Source organism: Elaeis guineensis, chromosome 12 (assembly GCF_000442705.2).
Source record: "Elaeis guineensis isolate ETL-2024a chromosome 12, EG11, whole genome shotgun sequence".
NCBI classification, from domain to species: Eukaryota; Viridiplantae; Streptophyta; class Magnoliopsida; order Arecales; family Arecaceae; genus Elaeis; species Elaeis guineensis.
In genome coordinates, this window is record NC_026004.2 from 3,942,804 (window position 1) to 3,966,710 (window position 23,907).

The 23,907-nt window shown below is 37.4% G+C and overlaps 2 protein-coding genes across 4 annotated transcripts; one reads left to right on the forward strand and one right to left on the reverse strand.

Moving 5' to 3' along the window:
* Positions 1 to 756: 756 nt before the first annotated feature.
* LOC105055577 (serine/threonine-protein kinase PCRK1) lies at positions 757 to 9,419 on the reverse strand. Of its 2 annotated transcripts, none has more exons than XM_010937431.4 (6): positions 9,321 to 9,419; positions 9,091 to 9,198; positions 7,757 to 8,169; positions 4,347 to 4,607; positions 2,758 to 2,880; positions 757 to 1,574 (listed from the first exon to the last, which is right to left on the reverse strand). In XM_010937431.4, the coding sequence occupies exons 2-6, from the start codon at positions 9,191 to 9,193 to the stop codon at positions 1,047 to 1,049; spliced, it is 1,428 nt and encodes a 475-aa protein (XP_010935733.1). In that variant the 5' UTR covers positions 9,194 to 9,198; positions 9,321 to 9,419; the 3' UTR covers positions 757 to 1,046. The 2 variants fall into 2 exon arrangements, with proteins under 2 accessions (XP_010935733.1, XP_029123550.1); XM_029267717.2 differs by adding an exon at positions 8,332 to 8,626 and having other exon boundaries at positions 9,091 to 9,403.
* Positions 9,420 to 12,726: 3,307 nt separating this feature from the next.
* Positions 12,727 to 23,305, forward strand: LOC105055649 (ABC transporter G family member 28). Of its 2 annotated transcripts, XM_010937561.3 has the most exons (14): positions 12,727 to 13,068; positions 13,166 to 13,242; positions 13,680 to 13,970; positions 14,238 to 14,301; positions 14,384 to 14,530; positions 14,766 to 14,800; positions 16,048 to 16,121; positions 17,418 to 18,301; positions 18,784 to 19,080; positions 19,730 to 20,212; positions 20,362 to 20,510; positions 21,816 to 22,105; positions 22,238 to 22,362; positions 22,994 to 23,305. In XM_010937561.3, the coding sequence occupies exons 1-14, from the start codon at positions 12,848 to 12,850 to the stop codon at positions 23,148 to 23,150; spliced, it is 3,294 nt and encodes a 1,097-aa protein (XP_010935863.2). In that variant the 5' UTR covers positions 12,727 to 12,847; the 3' UTR covers positions 23,151 to 23,305. The 2 variants fall into 2 exon arrangements, with proteins under 2 accessions (XP_010935863.2, XP_073102894.1); XM_073246793.1 differs by lacking the exon at positions 12,727 to 13,068 and having other exon boundaries at positions 13,172 to 13,242.
* Positions 23,306 to 23,907: the final 602 nt, after the last annotated feature.

Sequence of the window (23,907 nt, forward strand, 5' to 3'; positions counted from 1 at the left end):
GGCAGGAAATTTTGAGAGTACCTGCAGTGTTTTGCTTGCTTCACCTTGCCGATAATTCCCCTCTAGGTTCAAAATTTATCATTTAGTCAGCCAACCCATTTAGCCCTTGCACTGCTTTGCAACCTCTGAAACTTCCTTCTTGTAAGCATTCATATGCCACTTCATATGCGGCATAATATTAGAGACCTTTGAGAACAGCAGGAAACCAGATGCTCCATTTCTCTTATCTGCTCTTACAGTAAGCAGCATAGGAGATTCTCCCTGTAATTTTTGTTTGACGAAAGGCTGTTTAACCCTTGGTTCTCAAATGCGGACTGGACAGAACAATATCAAGAAAGATCCACCAAGCTACCTTAAATTTCTTCCTGGAATATGGACCTTTGTGAATCACTCCTAAATAACTAACCAGCTCTGAAATCCTTCAATTTGCTGCAACCTGACAGGATGCAAAAGTACCTAAGAATCACTATCATGTATTAAGATCAACAATCCAACAGCACTTGTTGTCTTTGACACAAAAATCATAATCAATAACTGCCTTCTAAACCAAAGATAGCTGGATAGACAACCTCCTCTGGCACAATTGACCTAGAAATCAATGGACATCCCAATGATAAAATACTCCTGCAGAATAATATCAGCCACTAAACAATGATCAAGCAGAAGAGAACAAATTCAGTTCAATCACTGCAAGAAAATTTGCCAGCATGTGAAACCATAAGCAACAATTATTTCAATGTGAAGGATGAAAGCACGTCAATGAGATCGACCATTCTCAATATTATCATTAGAAAAGAAGAATACAAAATGTACTTGGTTAAGCACGATGTTTGCATGTTACAAACTCCAACATTTTTTTAATGGAATTAAGGAGGCAGGAGGTGCCACTGTTACAACCTCCAAATTTGCCGCCGCTAATTCCCTCACTTTCACCTATTGGATAACCATGATAATTCCCAATAACAGGAACTAACTACTAAATTCGAGCACACACAAATGCATCATACAAGATATATACTTTTTCATCATCGTTATCACCACTTTCATCAATGTGTCCTGACAAGTTTCGGAGTCCATCCCTGCCACACCAACCGCATTCCTTCTCCCATTTTCCAATCCACAATCCTTCTCTTTAGGTTTAATCCTCTCTTTTTCCTTGTTCCTGAAGTTTCTTCTTCTGAAATGGAACTTTTCAGGGGAGGTTGCGGAGCTCCAGTCTCCATGCTTTCTACAATCCTTTGCACCATCTCCAACACCTCGCTCATCTTGGGCCTAGACTTGGGATTTCTCACTAGGCATCTATTTGCCACAGAGCCAAGCTTGGTTGCAGATTTCAAGGAATACTGTCCTTCTAGCCTTGGATCTAGGATAAGTCGGAACTTCTTGACATCAGATATGTAGGGCTTGACCCATTCCAAAAGTTTCTGCTCACTTTTTGGGCGGTTTCTATCAAGTGGGCGACGACCTGTAATAAGCTCATAAAGGACAACACCATAGCTCCATACGTCACTCTTGGCAGTGAGATGACCGGTTCGCATGTATTCCGGAGCTGCATAGCCAGCAGTTCCTACAACCTGTTTAGATAAGTTTCCACCAGAATTAGATTTGAATGGAAGGCATCATTAGCAGATGAAGCAACACTATTTACTCTGTTGCATACATTCACTGTCAGTGGCGCATCATACTGATTTAACTACAAAATTTTATGAAAACTATGTATTAGTTGGTATGAAAATGATTTTTTTTCCATGCTATTCCAAGTCCTGTAGTCAACACCTGAGCTTAAAACAAAAAATTCTTATTTCTCAATGACTGCAGCACTAACCCCAAGTTACAATTAGACTCACTTGTATTTAATGAAAACCTGTATATATAAAATTTGATCAGTGTTTCTTCTGTTGTATGGTATATTCCAACCATCTTTAACCAACATAGAAAAATTGTATAGCTTCCCTATCCACAATTATATCTTGTCAGAGAAGTTTGCACTTGAAAATTAAAAGCTGGAAATTACAATAAATAATAAGAAAATTAGCATGGCTAGGAAATATATTGCGATAGAGCCTTGTTGATATCAATACCCAAACAAATTTCTAAAATGAAAGAGTTCTACTTAATACCTGTCTCTGAGATGATGCTTAGCTTATTTCCAGTTTCCTCAATCACTTACCAAAGTTTTTTCTCCTAGTCACCTGTCCATTCAGTCTACCATCGCCCCCATCTTGATTGCTTAACTTCTCTCAACAGTTTCTTGACATTTCCTAAATCATCACTTGCATCTTCTTTCTGCTTTGTGGTACTAAAAACTATTTTCATAATGTACTTAATGTGATAATTACCGATAATCTAAAAACAACATTTCCTAAATGTAGTCGTCAAAATCAGCCATTTGGATACTTGATGTTCCAATAAGGTATATGCATGTACTTCATATTAACCCGCTTACTTCTTTGTCCTCAAATCTATAGGCCTATATCAGCAATTAATTGTAAAGAATACTATATGATTGTTTCACAGGCTTCTACAATTAATTGGCAGCATATCCATAAATGTATGTGGGAACTATGGACCTTCTAGTTGCCCTAACAACTGAGATTTAGATCAAAATTATGGCTTCCTTGAACCTTCCAAGCATTGCATACACTTTCCTAGAATTAGCCAGAACAATGCCGCAGATGCTTTTTACACATGGCAATACCAAAAAAAAAAAATGCAGGAGAGCTAACAAACCGAAAAGATCCACAGAACTATACATACCGCTGTTGAAACATGACTTAATCCTTCTGATGGTCCATGTCTAGCCAAGCCAAAGTCAGACAATTTTGCATTCCAGTGCTCATCCAAGAGAATGTTGGATGTTTTGAAATCTCGAAAAATGATCTGCACATATATTAAAATGTCAGGAAAAAAAATTCCATCTGCACCATCAAGATCAACTTCTAGAGGTAATAGTAGGTTAAGACATCTCATCAGATAACAAACTTTGCATTTATTCTTTGTTTTGAAATATGACGGATAAAATCTTTTGAAAGCCTATAAAAACAGAAAAAACAACAAAAGATAATGAGCATATGTAATAAATAATAATTGGATTGCGAGGATTTGGAAGAAACAAATCAAAGGAAGACTTTGTCCTCGATACCATTATCAGACTGCCATCTCCTGTATATGATATGAAGCACTATCTGAATGCATGTGTGAATATTATTTGCAGCAATTAGCAAGAGGTGTGGTAGAATAACCATGCAAAACAGAAGGAAGCTGCTAATGATAAGATGATTCAAATATGACATTATCAGACACCCTGAAGGCGGTAATATTGTCGAGAGGAAACAATTCACATGTTCCACAAGGAGCCTAAACATAAGGAAAGAAATTTAAAAAACGGCATATGTTTATCTCTACATGTATCCGCTCTTATAAAAAACCATCCTTCCATGTAGAATTACTGAAGCTGCCCCTAAGGTGAAGAGGCCTATTGGTCAATCTCTAACCATCATCACTGACATTGAATTTTACCTAGATGGAAAGCATAATCAAAATTTTCATTGAGTTACATAAGATGGAACAGTAGCTACACATCTTCATAAGTGTGCCAATAATGTGAGCTAATATAAGAGCAGGTAATAAACAAAAGCAAAGAACAATACAACATACAGGCAGGATATAGGACAACTGATCATAGACCTCCAAATGTCCAAATCATTTTCGTAAAAGCACTTCTAGTTCATAAAATATCTCAAATATATGGTGAAGCAAAGCCATCATGTAAGATTCTTGACCTTTCAGCATGTAATATGGACAGTGCAGCATGTATGGAAGATAGTGCTATTCTTCGAATGGTTCAGTAGTACATACATTATAATTTAGATGCACCATTAACATCTTAGTAAATTCAAGTGATGCTTCTCTAACAAATTTTACACAACTGATATTACATCTTATGACAATGACAAATAACTGAGCTACCAAAAAGAAATGATATAGTAAATGTGAAGGTTTTAATTCCCGTGGGACAAGACTATCCCATTTTTCCCATGAAATGGAACACGCTACTATCGCACTCCGTCTCGACACCTGGGATAGGGGCTGTTCCAAGGCATGCCAATCAACATGTCAGGACGATAGCAATATGATCTTGTCCCAACATATGGAATGGTACCTCATTCTGGTGTCCCACGAGATGTCCCGCTAGAACTTAAATCCTTGATAAATATGCTGTTGCAGAAATTTACATTACATGCCAGATGCACGCATTTGCAAACATAGATACATCATAGTAAAGCAATAAACGCCACTTATAATTAGATTCTAACTTGGCAAGGACTGATAGGAAAACTAAGTACCTGAAAATCCATATCTTCATGCAAGTACTTCAAGCCGCGAGCCGCATCAATCGCTACTTTTAACCGCATAGGCCATGTAAGAGTTGTAGTTGATCGAGGTGACAAATGATCCTCTACACTTTTGTTAGGCATATATTCATATACAAGAAGTCTTTGTATTCCTCTTTCATCATCATCAGCACAATAGCCTACTAATTTGACAAGATTTGGATGTTCAACTACCCCAAGAACATTCACTTCTGTCAACCATTCTTTGTGCCCCTGAGAGAAAATGTAGGATCGTGAAGGTGAGTAGCAGTTATCTGCATCCCATACAATAGAATTTGACATGCATTCTGAAGCTAAGAGAATACATCATTTACTTAAGAAAATGGCCATAAAAGTTAGCACTACAGCCAGAATGGTGTCGGCAGATTTTCACTAAATAAACACTAGTAACAATTTAGATTTGCAACTCCTACATATGTTTTTCTAATTCCTGAGAGTGCTGACAAGAAAAAAATATATGGTCTCAAAGCATGATTTAGGATGAATATTCTTCCCCCTAGTGTTGCTGACCAGTCTAAAAGCTTTTACCACTTCAGAATGAATAAAGAAAATGAAACAAATAGTCATACAGTTGATGACTACTTCCATATCAACAACAAATTTGAAGAAGTTTCTTGTAATTTAAGGATTTGAACTATGGAGAAAGTAGAAACTTGTTATTCTTTCTCCAATGATAAGGACAGGATTGTCCTTGCTCGTATTAAACCAAATAAAACTAATATATAGCATGCAAATGATAGCAAGACACCTACAAAGCATCCACATCATGTTAACATCTCATCTGAGTAAGATTTTGTGCTATGCCTACTTCAATTGATCTCCATGGTCAATGAGATGCTGTTGGATGGGAGACACCCAATTTAGCAAACATAATTTCAGCTAAATTGGATTATCAGTACTTTTAGTATAATTACACCAGATACCTTAAAAAGGGCCAAACACTAAGCATCCTGTCCCTGAGTTGAAACTAATTTTAATCCAAGCTTCTGCAGGAGACCAATGAAGAAGAATGCAGAACCAGCACTCCAAATCTTATTGGAGCAACATCAGGATTCATCAATTAAATTGCAACCAGAGCTGAAAAATAATCTTGATTGTCCTCAAGGAACAGAACCTACAATTTGTAGGAAAGTAAAATTAAATATTAACAACTATTCCCATCAGACCATCTGATGCAGCTGCAAAACAAGACCGCAAGTTGACAAGAAAGAAGAAGCAGAACAAGAGAGATAGGACTCTTTCCATGAAGTTATTATTAAAAACTGAAACAAGTCTGCTCAAAACGAATCCTTCAGTCGCCTTATATAGACGAGCCTTGTACAGTCCAACTTTATATAGAATTGTTAACCTAGAAATAAAAGGTAATATTCTTAAATTGTGGAGCTAAAAAAATATAAAATTATGGTGAAAACTAATGATGCCTCTAAGGGAAAACTACTAGAAAATTTCCCATCAGAGGAACAGAACCGACAACTTGCAGGAAAACTAAAATGAATATCAGCAACCAGTCCCATCAGACCATATGATGTAGGCTTAAAACGAGATCGCCAATTGAAGAGAAAGAAGAAGAACAGGGATAAGAAAGATAGGGAGGAAGAAACACTTCTCCATGAAATTATTATTAAAACAATACCAAGTCTGCTCAAAACAAAACCCTTTGGCTGCCTTATATCAACAGGCCTTACCCCATCCAACCGGGAATAAAATTTCTGACCTAAAAAAAAAAGGAAATATACTAAAATTATAGGGCTAAAAAATATAAAATTTTGGTGAACAATAATGATGCCTCAATTGGAACACTAATAGGAAATTTGCTCAAAAACCTCAAAAGTTGAATTGTTGGGTCCCGGCTGCGATTCCACTGGCTCCTATGAGATTTGGCCAGTCCAATTGATCATAATATCTACCAGTTGCATCCTGCATTGCATCACGATCTGATGGTATTCTGACATCCAAATATATTTTTTTTCTGAAAACTTTAATTTTCTAAACTCAAAATGTTGATCAAAGAAGCTATTCATGATTTGATAAGCATAGAGATAAAGGAGGAAAATTTGGTTCACCAACTCATTCTTCTATGGATAAAAAAATCTTGTCTAGTCAAATAGAAATATCACTTTGTTGTGCCCATCAAGGAGCACCTTGGTCATGCATGGGCCAACAAAAGCATGAACTTGATTAGATAATATGCGGCACAAAGGAGGTATGCCAATTAATAAGGCAAAAAATGACTCCTGAAGGGGACATTAGTAACAAAAAAAAAATTAAAACAGATACCATATTATTTTTTCTACACAAGTATCATCACCCTACGACTCTGAGATTTTATAATGCCATAAATTATTAACTTCACCAAAAAGCAGGAAAATCCAGATGCCTAATATGGCATGAGCGTCAGCACCCAAGTCCTAACCCACTTTCATGTTAAGAAAAGATCAATGATGATGAACTTCAGACCCTAAAAGTACCTTGCAGAATGAAATGAGAAACATTTGCCACAGTTAAAACCTACCAGGTAAAATCTTTCCACTCACTTTTATCTTATATTATGCTATTGCCAGTTAATGGTGATCTTCACGTTGATCACAAAACCACTCTTGCTTGGAATGTATCATGATAAAGCAAGCTGGGAGTGTTATCACATGGAGGTGATATATCTGGTGCATCAAAGAATTATATGGGCATTAATTTAAATACTGGAATAGAACAAAAGTGTGACTCAGTTTTGGACAACATAGTGTGAAGCACCTGCCTCATGCATCTGTTCCTGGTGCTGCAACAGTTTGTGATTCTGAAATGTCAATGTAACAACTGAGCAAACTCATCGACATAATGAATTGCATGGATTATAACCACGTACTTGATGAGTGTCTATCTAAATTGCATAGTTTATAGCCATGTATTATAATTTCTAATATCTACAATGACAAACCAGATTTAATTATCATAAAGCTCTGATGCATGAGAATACACCTATGAAAGCAATTAGACTGACAGTTTAGTGTTTAGGCAAACTTATCCAATTTAATGGTAAGGAAAGGAAATTTAAGTTATACTTGTTTAGATAGAAATAGAACACACATATGTAATGAATAACTTGTGCACATCAGTTAGAGGGTAACCAGCAAATCTTCTTTTTTGTTAAAAAAAAGTTTCCAGTGTTCGGTGAAGGAAATTTAAGTTATCCTTGTTTAGATAGAGATAGAACACACATATGTAACGAATAACTTGTGCACATCAGATAGAGGGTAACTAGCAAATCTTCTTTTTTAAAATGGAAATTTTCAGTGTTCGGTAAAGCAATAACTAATTTAAATATGTAATGGATATAAAGCAACAGGTTTATGCCAAAGGAACCTTGCCTGCAGCCCTTTGCGATTTAGTTGTTTAACAGCAATCTCGAGCCTCATATTTGGATCTTCAGAGCTCTTAATTGTGCCCCTGTAAACACATCCAAATCCACCTTCACCGACCATCAGTGAACGGCTGAAATTCCTTGTAGCAGTCCTTAATTCTGAAAATGTAAACACCCTAAGATCACTTGGCCTCTGGGAGAAGCTAGGGTACTGACACCTCCCAAGGGAGTCAGCGCTCATGTCTGAAACATTCCAAGAGTTGAACTCAGACCCTGATCTCCTCACATCACGGTCAGTCGACGTGGTACTGTTAGACCGTGCTGATGCAGAGAATGTGGAAAGGATCTCACTCTTCTTAAGTCCATTTGGAAAAGGAAAACACTTCATGGCAGCAGTATAAAGGTCCCCTGATATTTCTTCTGTAGATATTCATTTTAATGAAGGGAGGAAAAAGGGTACTTAGAGCTAGAATGTGTCAGTAAGAACCCTAAATGATGTGGCTGTTTAATGACATAAAAACAGAAATCCAAAATACCATCAGAAATTCAAATTTAACTAAAAAGGGAATTGCAAAGAAAGACCTGAATAACATGACCAAAATATACAAACACAACAAAGTGCAGAAGGAAATTGAATCCAAAACTTGCTTCACAATTCACTTTCTGATACTGAATTCAAACCCAGTTCTTAGGCTTCTTCAAGGGAAATCATTTCTTTTATGTAGGTCATCTTCTCAGGATTATTTTTAATTCGAAAAACTGAATGATTGGTTCTTCAGATAACTCGCCATTCTGCTAGCTTATTCCGGGCTCTGACGAACCAAAACCTACTACTTATGCCATAGTCCATAGAACATATCCAGCTCTCGCAGTCATACTATCACAAAAAGAAAACACAAGCTACTTAGTTAAAAAACAATTTTCGTTCAACCTAAATTTTAGGTAGCATGCGTCTGTGCATAATCAACTCATATAACCCAATAGCCGAAGCAAAATTAGCCAAAAATCCTAGGTTTTCCCTCCAACCCAACTCAACGTTGCTTTCTTTTCTTTTTTTTTTTCCTTCCTCACCAAAGCTATCACTTTATCCCACCAAATCTCTCACGCTGAATAAAAGAATGCAAGATAGATATGCTTATCTTGAAGAAAAACTTCCTTAAAAAAAAAAACACAAACGTAAACCTAACATGATCTTCCTTTTCAGAGAGAAACCCTAAAATCCAGTTCTCTTTTATTCAAGAACTAAACTTTCTAGCAGTATGAAACGAGCCCATTAAAGAAAGAAATCAAAGAACCAATTTTCACTTAAAAAAAGAAGATATTCTCTAAATTCAAACTTACCTTCTCCAATTATTTTAGCGAAGACCCGAGAACTCCACTTTCCTTGAGATCTTCGACAATTCTCAAAGCACAGAATGCTCTGGGATCGACAAGCGACGGGCATCCATGCTGTAATCAAAGACCGAAGACTAAGTCAAAGCACCGGGGATGGCTTCAGCTCACCCACTAAAGGACACAAGACACGAGAGAGAGACCGAGAGAGAGAGAGAGAGAGAGAGAGAGATGGGTACGGGGAAAGAGGTGAGAGAGCTCTCGCGTAGTCTCCCCCTCACAAAGAGGCGTGAGGAGGGCGCCTTCGAAGAAAGGGAGACCGGTAGGAAAAACGATGCCCAAAAAATATAAGATATAGAATAGAAGGCCACCATGCTTGATAACTACTACTAATCGGACGCTTAGAGAATTCCTATGCGGAGGATGGCCATCTGCCATTCACTCACGCGCGAGATTCACGAGCACGAATCTTTACATCATGGATATTTACCCGCACAAAATTTATATGCACCATTAGTATTTAAGCTGCCCGATGAAGGACGGACATTCGAAAGGGAATTTAATTTAGGAATGAGAATTAATTAATTAAATAATCATCATTATATTATATTAATTACGGGACGGCGGTCTGGGATACAAAACAGGATGCAGGAAGGAGACTCACGGAGTGATGGCTTTGCGTGGTTTGAGTTGGCGTTTGCCGAGCAGAGTCTGCTACTTTCCAGCTTTGCCGGTGACAGGATAAGGTTTGGGTACTTTTGGCATTGCACTCCATGAATAGGATCATCAAGGCCATCCATCTGATGGAGAAATTCTTGCATGCACCGGATGCAAGTGGACCAGAGTAAAACCCCGCGCATATGCACGGTGGAGAGCGCACAATCGAGAATCGATGAAATACAAAGGACAGCACGGCGTATTATCCATTGTGGGATTGGCACGATCCGATCGAACATGATGCATGCAATATGGAGGCCATCTGATGGTCTCTCCTCAATCCTAATTTGCGGCCATATGCGCTACTTAAAAAAAATCTAGTCTCTTTGTGCCGTTTGTGTTTTGAAACGTGGCAATTGCTTTAAGATTAGAGTCGGAATGGAAATCCGTATGCACGCCTCCGAAACACAGGATCATCCTCATTAATAAGGGACAAAAGCATAGTGGCTACGTATATTCACAAATTATTGTACAAAGTTTGTTGTTTAGTCATAATTGCTCGCGTGATGTTCCTTTTTCTCCAGAAGCTTGGCATTCTGTCATGCAAAGCATGCTAACGTCTCTTAAAACATGCTAATGTCTCTTTGTTAATGATAAGTAATATCTAATCGGATCCGACAAGGTTCGTAATTTATTGCAGAATTAATTAAAGTACTAACTGGGCTAAAGAAATAGCCCAACTATAGGTTTGTTGGGCCCTACCTCTAGGCCATCTTGAACTGGGTCCCAGCAGCGGGCAGCCGAACAGTTGAGGCTGCCCCTCCCTTTTGGAGGAGGTGCAAGATGAAAAAGAGAGGAAGATTCACTCAAAATTAATAGAATAAGTTCTTCTTGTAGAACATCTCGTTGGCTTGTAATTGCTGGAGATGCAAGGCTGAGCCAAGTCTTTTAAATATAAAACATGTGGATTAAAGTGGCTGCAGATGGTAAGTCTCGGAGGATCATAAGTCTTTGCAATCTCAATCCCTATATGCGTGTCTTTTACATGAGAATGTCATGAACAATGACCCTAATATTCCACTACAAGTCTCCAATATTTACCTAACATCTATCATGTTCCTCCTTATAAAATTACTAGCGAGGGCACGAGGTCCTTACAAATTCTCTCTCTTTGTCATCATGTGAAGGTATGTTGCAGTGGACTCTAATTTTTTTTTACAAGTGTATGGAGTTGTCGTGAAGATATTTTTTTGCAACTATTATCTTTTCACAATAGATTTGAGATAGATTTGAGATTTGGGATTTGTCTCTCGGATCCCTCGAGATTATTGAAATAAAAAGAGAGGGATTAGTTTAGGCAAGGGTTCAAAAGAGGGATGTTTCAAGAGAGTGGGTCTTTTTTTTTTTTTTTTTTGTCTAGTATTGCTCGGTAATATATTTTAGACTTGTGAAACTAATGAACTGAGTGGAGGCAGTTTGAAAATTACAAAACGTGGACTTGACTCAAACTAGGAAGAATTTGTGAGCTCAATTTGACCCATAGGTCTTAAAAGATGGTTAGTCCACATCTAACTATCTTGAGGTCAGGTCGGGTCCCATATTAGGCCAACCCATTTGCAACCCTTACCACATATAATAACTTATAAATATAATATTTTATATTCAGGTAAGATTAATTATTATAAATTTGCTATTATTTTTATTCATAATTTATTTCCATGCATCACATGAGTCTTTTGTTTATATCAAATTATTTTCGCTCTTGCACAGCATAACTAGCATGGTGTGGACCTCCAGCATTATTTTTCTCTCGAACAACAACATAATGGATGGCATCAAAGTCTAGCGCTAAGTGGATGGTTCCTACTTGGAACCAACATGTCATACAATGAGGATTTTGAGATGCAAGAGTTGCTCCTTGGCAAATTTTTGGAGCAATATTTAAATATATGATACCAATCTAAATCTAAATCTACTCGACATAATATAAGGACCGGCAAGTTTCCGCTTTACAATCAGAGAGAGAGAGAGATGGAAACCAACTTCATAGCCAATCTAAACTAGGTTTGCAACTTGGATGGGTTGAGTTGGATCGAGGGCAAACCCTGACCCAATCCTTCTCTAAATTTCTTATTCTCAATCCAACCCAACTCAATTTCGGATTAGAATTTCACTAATCCAACCCAACCCCATCATATGCTAAATTTGGATTGTGTTGAGCTAGTCAGGTAAGATTAGGTTAGATTGAGTTAAGTTGTGCCACATTACTAGATTAGATTGGATTCAAAATTTTGATATAAGAAAAAAACTTGAGATATTTTTATTGAATTAATCTTTATTTGAGATTTTTTTTTTGAATTAATATTTATTGGATTTAGCCAAAATCATATGCAAATTTTAATACTACACTTACATAAATTTTAGTAAAACAAATAATTTAATAAGACTAAAAGTAATTATATGAATATATAGGTAACTTGTATGAAATAGACATATAACTTTTTTTATTTGTTCATATATCAAATCAAGTCAAGTCAAATGAATTGAGTTAAGCTAGGTCGATTTCAGAGGGGAGTGTTGGATGTAAAGGTCGATCCTAACCTCATCCTACTTGAGAACAGATTGGAATTTTTGAGTTTAAGCCCAATCCAATCTATAAAATTTCAATCTAACCCATCCCATGAAAAGGAGAGAGAGAGAGAGGTAGGTTAGTCCGTATTGGGTCAATCCAATTCCCACCCTAAAGCTTGACTGGAGCTGGTGCGGAAGAGTAACCCCGCGAGACATGCGCTTAACCCACTCGACCGTTGGGACCGCTGGCTCCCCGCGCTACTTGAACACCCCGAGACCAACGTCTCTCCGTTCTCTCTCTCTAAATCTCCATCATCCCTTCCTCCCTCAACCTCGCCGCATCTGTCTCCTTTCCACTCCTTCTCCCATTCTCCTTTCTCCTCCCCCCTCTCCTCTGCCCCTTCTCCACAACCCCCACACCACCACCTCCTAAGCTCCTCCTCAATCCCCACCTTCCCCACGCCCAGAAATCGCCCCATCCATTCTCCAATCCAACCCCTTGCAATGCAACCATTCCCTCCCATTGAAAAGAATTGAGATGCTGACCGCAAGGTCCGACCAGGGACCGAGATGGGCCTCCTGCGCTACTCTCGCCATTCTCATGGCAGTCCTTCTTGGTGGCCTGCCCCTCGGTCGATGCCAGGACAGCGACAACGACAGCCCATTTTTGCAGGGTGCATTCTCCAACTACTTCTTGAACTTCACCAAGGTCTTTGCGAGCGACATTAGCCAGAACCTAGGATACTGCATCAAGGACTCGTATGTCTGTCGGAATCTCTCAATCTGTTGAATTCATAGAATGCTTGTTGATCCGAAATGTTGTTTTTGATCATGAGTCCATGTTCCTCTGTTTCAGTGACAAGGATTGGAATGAGGCGTTTAATTTCTCGAAGGATATGAGTTTTGTGAACAATTGCCTCCGGGAAACAAATGGTATGAGCTACCGCTCGTTCTTTTTCATGCCTTTTCTCTTTTCTCCATGGTGATTGGATATGATATTAAGCTTATTGGAAGGGGGGAGAAGAAGAAATGTTAATCTTCCCTTGGTTTAGCACGAGAAATACTGAAATGTTCATCGATTACCAATGGATGGATCTCTTGTAAATGGTGGAAAGGTTAATATTTAAAGATTTCAACTTGGTAAATATTTGAAATTAAAGAATCATAAGGTTGTGGACATACATGTAAGAAGACAATGACCTTTTTGGCCGAAATGTGTTACTTTCTTCACAAGCACTACGGCTTGATCATGTACTTCAGCATATTTTTCTTAAATACTTGTTTTTAATAATATAGGAGAACATGTGCCTTGGCTTACAATCGCCTTTATGCCTAGCATTCTAATTTTGGACTCAAAACTGAAATGACAGATCTTTCAAGACGCATATGCACAGCTGCGGATATTAAGTTCTACTTCAGCAGTTTATATGGTAGCAATGATGAGAAGGACCAGAGCAAAACAAAAAAGAATTACTTGAAAACCAACAAGAACTGCAACTTGACAACATGGTTGAGTGGATGTGAGCCAGGATGGGCATGTAGTGTCAGTAAGGATGTGAAAGTTAATATGAGAGATACCAAGGTCATGCATCTTAGAAATCTCGACTGCCGTCCATGTTGTGCGGGCTTCTTCTGTCCTCGCGGTCTCACTTGCATGATACGTAAGTATCTAATTCCTTTGTTTCGCTCTTCGAGTGAGGTGTCTCTTTTTTTGGGATGAACCAAAACCCAAATCAGATTAATGCTGTTCTCCTAATGATATATGTGTATGAGGATCTTTTTTGTATGGGGCAACAATATTGCATGCTTAAGTTTTGCTTGTACCAAATGGCTTATTTGACCTGGCAAGACCTTTTCCACTTATGCTCCAATTTTATGAAAAGAACTTCTGACCTCCTTCTGTAATTTCCTTTTTTCATGATATGAAGCTTGTCCCCTAGGTGCATACTGCCCGGTTGCGAAACTAAATACAACTACTGGCGTCTGTGAGCCGTAAGTTGGCATATTCTTTTTAAGTTCCTTCTGTTTTCAAAAGCATGGCATGCCTGATTATTGAAGTTAAAAATTGATGCAGATACACTTATCAAATACCTCCAGGACAGCCAAACCATACCTGTGGTGCTGCTAACACATGGACCGATGTTTTAAGCAGTGATGAAATCTTCTGCCCGGCGGGATACTATTGTCCAAGCACTACAAAGAAAATTTCTTGCAGTAGTGGGTATTGTTTCTTTATCCTCCCTGTCCAGTGGTTTTTTATTTACAAGCTCTTAACCTTCTTACTTTCAACTTGACTCTCCAACAATTTCAAGAACATCATGTACAATATTGTTGTATTTTCAAGTCAAATCTTGATGATAACCATGCTAATGACTTTTATAAACACCATGTATTTTAATGACTCTTAACTTTTATAAACATCAAATTGACTATTCCTATTATATTCCAATTTGCAGACATTACTGCAGGAAGGGTTCTACTCAACAAATAAGTAAGTTCCTATCTGTTCATCTGGTTGTATAGCCATTTCCATTTTTTCCAGTAATATGATGTGGCCATTTCTCAGTAACTGAAGAACATTCTGCTTTGCATAACCTGCCTAAATCATGATGATCAGATAAAGAAATCAATTAAAGGCAGAATTTTCTATCACATCTAGGAGTTCCTCATAAGCATCTGTCCTTTCTGCTTCCTCACTGGTGTTCACCTGTCCGTTGTGCCACAGCAGTCCGTTCCTATAAATATATATATTTTGGCAAGGTTATGTTTTCTGCGGTTCTGGCCTTCAGACTGTTCTTAGGTTAGGAATTTGATGTGTCATCTCATGCTTATGTGCTAAATGGATGTGGTATGCCATAGGTAACTCTTCTAAGATCATTTCAATTCTTATGTCCTCTTACAGATACTGTTGCCACAAAGATGCACACCACTTAATCTATTTCAATAGCTGGAGTCCTAACTAATAGTTGTTCATGTTGCTGCCAAGTTGGTTCTCAATGAGCATACAATCATATTTCTACATTCATTTTGTTCATCACAATTCCCATATGAAGATTTTTTTTTTCCACTATTTCACATCTCTTCCACCTTTGAAGTCACAAATCACACGGCATATCTTCATGCTTATTAGCAAAAATGGTCTGGTTCACTGCATATCTGACTCCCATATGCAATGTATATTGTTTCATAATTAAAATGACAGATCATAAAATACAATTTCTATGTGTGAAAATCCTAGATGTTTTTTATATCCAACAGCTCGTCAAAAGAAACTAAAAAACCTTGCTGTGATTTTTTTTTTCTTTTCTAGACAATCTTGCATTGACCTCAATGTCATCAAGGCATGCAAAAGGAAGTGCAGTTCCATTGAGCTAAATGCTCACAGCTTTGATTTCTGTAACTGAAAAAATGAAGAAACCACTCTGAAGCTTAATGAGCTCGGAATAAATAGAGAATGTGCTTGTCCTTGTGCAACATCAAAAATGAAGTGGATGGTTAAAAGATAATAAATATACAAAATCAGAAAAAATGACTTAATTGATGCCATTTTGTTAATCAAAATCAGAAAAAATGACACAATTAATGCAATTTTTTTTCATGTCGGTCCTGTAAAATAAGCCTTTTTATTGGGTCACTAAGAAAGGTAATTTGATAGCCTCTGTCTTCTGAGGAGTTATTTTTATATATGTTTTTTTGGTTTTAATTGTTGCTTGATTGAAGCTTATAATGAACTTGCAGGGTGCTTTAAGAAGAGTTCTTGTAAGCCAAATTCTGTAAATCAAGATATTACCATTTTTGGTGCCTTACTGATGGTAAGCATTCTTTTAGTACCTTCATTTTCTTTTTTCAATAAAAAATCAAATCACTGTCATGACCAGGTTTATAAAGTGCAATTAATTTATGAGCAGTGACTGCACAATTGTGATTATTCTGGAATTTTTGCCCATTAATATTAGTTTATAATAAGTACAACATTTGCTTATTTTAGTCCAACACTTGCTCCTTGAGTTTAATAATTATGTTCTCTCAAAAAGTTTAATAATTATGTAAAATTCGATCCTGGTCAATCTTAAGTTCTCATGATGAAAGTACTGGCAAGAAAAGTGCAAAACAATATCATCATACATCCCCCAGCACCGAACCTTCCCCTTTTGCAATAGCATGGACAAGCTCTTGACAATAAAAACAAAAACCAGTTTAATTGACAGCTACTAAATGACCACAAACAACTACGACAAGAAGACCACCACACGTCGAGCACCTCAGGAGAGGAATGACAAGAAATCTCTAGTGTAAGATATCCAAAATATATTCGGAAAAAAAAAAAAAAAAGAAAACATAAAACATTCAAAATCAAAAGAAAGTGCCATGATAACATATTCTTTCTACCACCGAAGACCTTGAGTCTTCTCCGGCGTGAGCCACCTTAGTTAACACGCATGCTCTCTGATCCTTGCTCGATTGCTCATATTAAACAAAGTAATTCTATTGTGCTGGAATGGAATCGGAGACCACAAGCACATATATGTGCATACCAAGTACAGCATTAATCTTATATGATCTTCAGATCAGCTTTAGTTACCAATCAACTTTATAGCTTGCCAATTGAAAAACTTAAATTACAGTATGACTTAATACATGTTTTTTGCCTAAACATAACATCGTTTTTAGGAAACCATGTATCTTGAACACATGGAGGTCTTCTGTCATTATATTTTTGCCCTTAAGTCTATAGTCTTCTCATATACCTTTGGAACTCTTGGGGATCAAACACTGTTTTCTGACCATTCTCCCTGCCACTGCTTTAAAATTTTCTCATATCTCCCTTTTCTAAAATAAAATTTACATTTGCTAAGAACGCAAAATACCTTGATATCATTACGATCATATACCTAACAGCACATAATTGTGAAAATGATAAGATGGTATACAGACTGTCTACAGGCATCAAGAATAATCTCTATTGCAATATATTGCTTGATGCAATGGCTGATGTTATTGAAACATTCTTGCTGTAGTTCAGTATATTTTTGGAAATAAGCTGCATTGGATATGCATAGTTCGAATCCAAACCAACCAATAGCTAACCTTTCTTTTTATCCCTGTAGGTGGCACTGAGTTTGGTTCTATTGATCATATACAACTTCTCTGGTCAAATTCTCACTAATCGTGAAAGAAGGCAAGCCAAATCCAGGGAAGCAGCTGCAAGACATGTAAGAGAAACCGCACAAGCTCGTGAGAGGTGGAAATCAGCTAAAGATGTTGCAAAGAAACATGCAATTGGACTGCAGACACAGCTATCTCGTACATTCTCGCGCAAAAAATCTGTTGCACATGCAGGGCCATTAAGGGGTCTTGGTCATGGATCTGATGAGAATACATCAAAATTACCAACAGCATTGCCACCCAAGAACAAGGAACCAAGTGGACTTTCTAAAATGATGCAATCGATCGAGGACAATCCCGACAGCGATGAAGGCTTCAATCTGGAGATTGGAGACAAAAACTTGAAAAAGAATATGCCTAAAGGAAAACAGATGCATACTCGTAGTCAAATATTCAAGTATGCATATGGCCAAATTGAGAAGGAAAAAGCCATGCAGCAACAAAATAAGAACTTGACCTTCTCAGGAGTAATTTCTATGGCCACTGACACTGAGGTTAGAACAAGGCCTGTAATTGAGGTTGCCTTCAAGGACCTGACTTTAACTCTCAAAGGGAGCAAGAAAAAACTACTGAGGTGTGTGACTGGAAAACTTATGCCTGGCCGTGTGGCTGCAGTCATGGGTCCATCTGGGGCTGGGAAGACCACATTTCTAAGTGCTCTAGCTGGGAAGGCAACTGGATGTTCTGTGACAGGTTTAGTACTCATAAATGGAAAGGTAGAACCCATTCGTTCATACAAGAGGATCATAGGATTTGTACCACAAGACGATATTGTTCATGGGAACTTGACAGTAGAGGAGAATCTTTGGTTCAGTGCAAGGTGCAGGTACGAGATTGAGTCTTATCTTTGTGCAAATACTTCTCCTTTCCGGTTCTCTTTGCATTCGATTCAAGTAAGTATCCAGAAACAAAGATTTGTTTCCCAAGTTGGCATTAACATAATAGAAACCTAGCATGTTTCTAGTTCGTCTTGGAATCATGCATTAACAGTGAACAAGAAAGAGGGTGAAAATTTGTAGGCTTTCCTCTGTTGACTTATCCAAGTACATGCATGCATATTTATTGCATGATATTTATATGACGCATATAGTTTTTTTCCAAACTTCGCGTCGCATTCATTCTACTGAAGTCCTTCATTTGTTTTGATGTATTTCCAAAGGACACAGTCTATTTTTTATGCTGCGAATTGACTGCCTATTTTTTTAAGATATCACATTCTCCTCTTATTCGATCATCTTCTTTATAATTTGGAGCTCATATATGTATCCCTACCTTCACCATGATATATGTTGTTTGTTCGTCTCGTAGGCTTTCAGCTGACATGTCCAAAGCCGACAAAGTTCTAGTTGTAGAGAGAGTTATCGAGTCTTTAGGATTACAAGCAATACGGGATTCATTAGTTGGCACTGTAGAGAAACGTGGAATCTCTGGAGGACAGAGGAAACGAGTGAATGTTGGTCTAGAAATGGTTATGGAACCCTCTTTGTTGATATTGGATGAACCAACATCTGGTTTGGATAGTTCTTCATCTCAGCTGCTGCTTCGAGCTCTTCGTCGTGAGGCTCTTGAAGGGGTAAACATCTGCATGGTGGTTCACCAACCCAGGTTGTTTAAAGATTCATGAGATTGTGAATTTTTTTTTTTTTTCGATTTCAAGTATGGTCTTTATCTATTTCCTTATCTTCAAATCTGATGACATCCTCATACATCTTTTCAATTGTTATCACAATGGAATAATCTAGGAGGTGGGTTTTCTTTTTGCAAAGACATTGCCAATATATAAGTTGGAAGTAGAAATTATGGATTAATGTGATAACATTTGCTAGGCATGCACATAAGTTAGTTGCTTATTAAATGTTGAGAAACATTTTATAGTGGCAATTTTCTCCGGCATCAACATGCATAAATTACTAAATATTAACATTACTTCTGCAGTTTCTGACAGGCCTCCACAAGTTGACCTCAGAACCTCTCCCTTGTTGACCCGGTCTATTGTTAACTGCAACAGCCGAATTTTGCAAGTTTAATTTATGAAACAAAAGAACTTTAGAACCTCTATTTTCTTGCAGGATAACTCTCATGCAACCAAAATACAGATTATAATGCTAAAGCATAAATGCAAGATTTTTCTTTTCTTGCTTTTTCTGAAATGACATTTGTTGAAGAATTATTGAGAGATTATTGCTCATAGTGACGTACACTGAGTGCATGTCATCATTCTCTGTCACTGATGGTGAATATTTTTCTGCTTCAGCTATACCTTGTACAAGATGTTCGACGATTTGATACTTCTAGCAAAGGGAGGTCTTACCGCGTATCATGGACCAGTGAAGAAAGTCGAGGAGTACTTTTCGGGCCTTGGGATCCATGTCCCTGAGCGTGTGAATCCCCCGGATTACTACATTGACATCTTAGAGGGCATAATAAAGCCAAACACAAGTACAGGAATCAACTATAAAGAGCTGCCCCTCCGATGGATGCTCCACAATGGTTATGATGTACCACGAGATATGCTACAGAATGCTTCTGACCTTGACTCATCAGTCAGGGGAAGTGGATCAAATGCTGCTGAGGCTGGATCTGATGAACCATCTATTGCTGGAGAAGTATGGGATAATGTAAAGGATATTGTAGGGCAGAAGCGAGATGAATACGAGTACAATTTCTCGAAATCGAAAGACTTATCTAATCGCAGCACTCCTGGTGTACTTCAGCAATACAAGTATTATTTGGGAAGGTAAAGTTTAGTGGTATCTCAACTTGTAGATTGCACTTCGATGGTCTTTGTGAAAGTAACTTGCACATTCAGAATGTTAGAGAGGCTGGTCTCATGTTTTGCTGAATCATTGTTTTAATGCTTGGAGATCTTTTGTTTTTCATGTCCAGGGTTGGTAAGCAGCGTCTTCGCGAAGCTAGAATACAGGGAGTCGATTTTCTTATTCTGGGTCTTGCTGGAGTCTGCTTAGGAACACTTGCTAAATTGAGCGACGAAACATTTGGGTCGCTTGGTTACACCTACACTGTTATTGCTGTCTGTAAGTTGGAGATCTTACCATACTAAGTTACCCTTCCACAGCTATGCTTTTTAGGTCACTCCTTTACTAGAAACCATTCTGACTGCTCTGTAACTTTAACCAGTGGCAGTAATTTAGATGCTGCACGACAGAGATGAGCCAAAATCATTATCTGAGCTATTATAACTGTTGTAAGCATCAAATATAAAACCGTGCAAGTAACAAGAATGTCATGCATTATTGCCCAAGTGCTTATTTGCAAGCTCTGTTTTAAACTAAATGTCAACTAGTTGAAAGTTTCAAAAGTTCATGATGTCTCAAGGCAATCAAAGATTTCAGCAAATATTACAGATTCCTGTAATGTTTATTTGCTTATGCAAGGCGAGGTTCTCTTTCTATATCAATATCACCCCATCAAATGGGAGTATCATGCTATTAAAACTTCAAATTGACTATGTAAGGAGTAATATATTTTGAAGCGTGCTCATGCATATATGCATGTATTTTTGAGTGTGCACCTAGGAATGACATATGCATGCAAGTCATAGATTTTTAGCAACATGAATAATTGATGTTCTTCTTTTTTATTTTATACAATCTGTAAGTTCTCCGCATAACATTAATGTCTGCATTTGCCCAAAAATACACCAAAATGAACATTATTCATGCTATTAACAGTGTTGATGCTTGGACATATGCGCTTGCTGAACCAAATAATTGGGACAGGGCCTGACAATTATGATGGTTATGCTGTGTATGGATGCATATTACCAAACCAAAAGACAGCTTGTGGAGGAGCAAGTCCATTGAAATTAGAATATGATTTTGACACTTGAAATGTGAGAACTAATTATATTTGCATCCAGACAATGCATAAAATAATTTATGCGCATCGCTAAAATTGTTCCAATAAATTTCATAGCAAGAGGGATCTGTAAGTAGCAGTTTTCTTCATTAAAAACTAGTTTTTATTGCATCCAGCAATGGTGCTCAGAGTCTACTGTATACTGCATCTCAGAAGACCTTGTATTTGCCTTCCTTGTTAGCCAATTCTGCATTTCAAATCTAACTCTCAATAAACTCTTAAGTACCTTAAATGCCGTTCTAGTGTCATATCATATCAAACTGAGAATTTGATCTGTTTTCTTCGCATTCTCTTCTTGCTTTTGATGTATATGGAAGATACAACAAGCATATATCTATTTCTTTTCTTTTTTTGACATGAGGGAGGCATTGCCACCCATTTTATAAAACTATGTAACAATTACATTTAGAGATTACAATCTATACTCGTTTCCTTAGTTGGAACTATTTGTTGAGTTGCAGCTCTCTTGTGTAAGATTGGAGCTTTGAGATCGTTTTCACTTGAAAGGTTGCAGTATTGGAGGGAGAGAGCATCTGGCATGAGCTCACTGGCTTATTTTCTAGCAAGAGATACCATTGACCATTTTAATACAATAATCAAGCCAATAGTTTATCTTTCTATGTTCTATTTCTTTAACAATCCCAGGTCATCGATTCTGGACAACTATGTCATCTTGGTTGCACTTGTTTACTGTGTGACTGGTATTGGTTATACTTTTGCTATCTTCTTCCAACCAGGGACTGCCCAACTGGTGCGTATAGTTTCAGATGTCATTGCCTTCTTTTCTAACTTTATCATCACCTAACAGGCCTTATACCATCAATATGGATTTGGCCACATTTATCTTGCTTTTGCTAATTATAAGCTATTATTTTCCATGCAGTGGTCTGCATTACTCCCAGTTGTTTTAACTCTCATAGCTACTCAGGAGAAAGTTTCAAAAGTCATATCTAACTTATGTTATACAAAGTGGGCACTGGAAGCATTCGTGATTGCAAATGCTGAAAGGTGTGGTTCACTAGCCATCTCCTCTTCTAAGTTACCATACACTCAAATTTACTGGAATTCTCAGCCTTTATACAATGCTTAATTTAGTATTGTTTTATATAAGCCTACTAGGACTCAATTTTCACCATAAAAATTCTTAGCTGCAGCAACTTAAAAAAAATGAAAAATGAAAAAAAAAATGGATGACAACAACAAGAATACCTGTCAGAGTTTCTTGCAACAGGACACAGAGGATCAATATACCTATCATTAAATATATTTCCATTGCAGATATCTTAAACACATTCGCTCTTGAGTACTTTCACAGCTCTCTCATTCATCTATTAGCAAATCTTACTTGCATTAGCATAGGTTTGACCTTGTGATCATGCTCAAGCCTCAAATCATAGGCTATAAGATAAAGGAGTCTTTTACTTGTTCAGCTTAAATTAATGAATTTTCAGGAGAAAGCCAGCAAGGGCATTTGAAGTGTAGCATACCCTATAAATGCACATGGACATTGATTAGCATTTGCTGATACAAACCTACTAATATTCTCTTTCCTTTAATTAAATATTATGCAAAAATGTCATCTTGCTTGTGTTAAGCAATTATGTATGATTGATATTTCACTCTTGCATTCATTCTGCAGGTATTCTGGAGTCTGGCTAATTACTCGGTGTGGTTCACTTCTGCAAAATGGATATGACATTGGTGACTGGAATCTTTGTCTATTTGTTCTCATTGTTAATGGTATAGTTTTCCGCGGCATTGCCTTCTTTTGTATGGTGACCTTCCAAAAGAACTGAAGCTCAGATAATTTACATTTTCTCTCGTTGTATTTGTGTACAAAAGCTTAAAGCAGTTTTGATATGCTTTTACTGTAATAGGGAATGTAAAAAGGACAGCAGTTATTAATTAGATTAAACCTTATGACACCAATTTCAGGATGTTGTTTTAGATATATGTGAGAATCTTGTGGGTTATCTGGTCAGACTAGCATCGAGCTTTCTCAGGTATCAACATTTACTTGTGTTGTAGCACATGGTGCTAATTTGAATTTCACAGGACATTTGGTCATAGAAGAGATGGAAATTATTTCATTCCATTCTCGTTGAATAAGATTGATAATTTTTGCTTTCTATTTAAAAAATCACTGTAGTATCATGCAGCAGAATCATCATAGTTCAAAAGAACTTGGAGAAAGTTTCATCTCTCGGTTACATCAGACCCACAACACCGAGCATATATGCCAGTCAAACAGTTGGACTACTCATTTCCTATATGTATATTAACATCAGCAATGAGCATATTTCAAATTGGGATTGGTTTTTTAACATCTGCTTTTTGATAAGTTCCTGGCAGAAAGCCAAGTCCTAAAAATCAAAAATCTCTTCAAATTATTATCCTCCATTCAAGATATCTAGTGGTTGTCTTTTTTGATTCATCATCGCCATGCTTTATAGACCTCGTTTTAAACTATCTAAAAACATTATTTGCCCCTTTATCTTCTGATGGTGTCCCTCTCCTGACTTTTGTAGAATATACTTGGATATCCATCCCTTC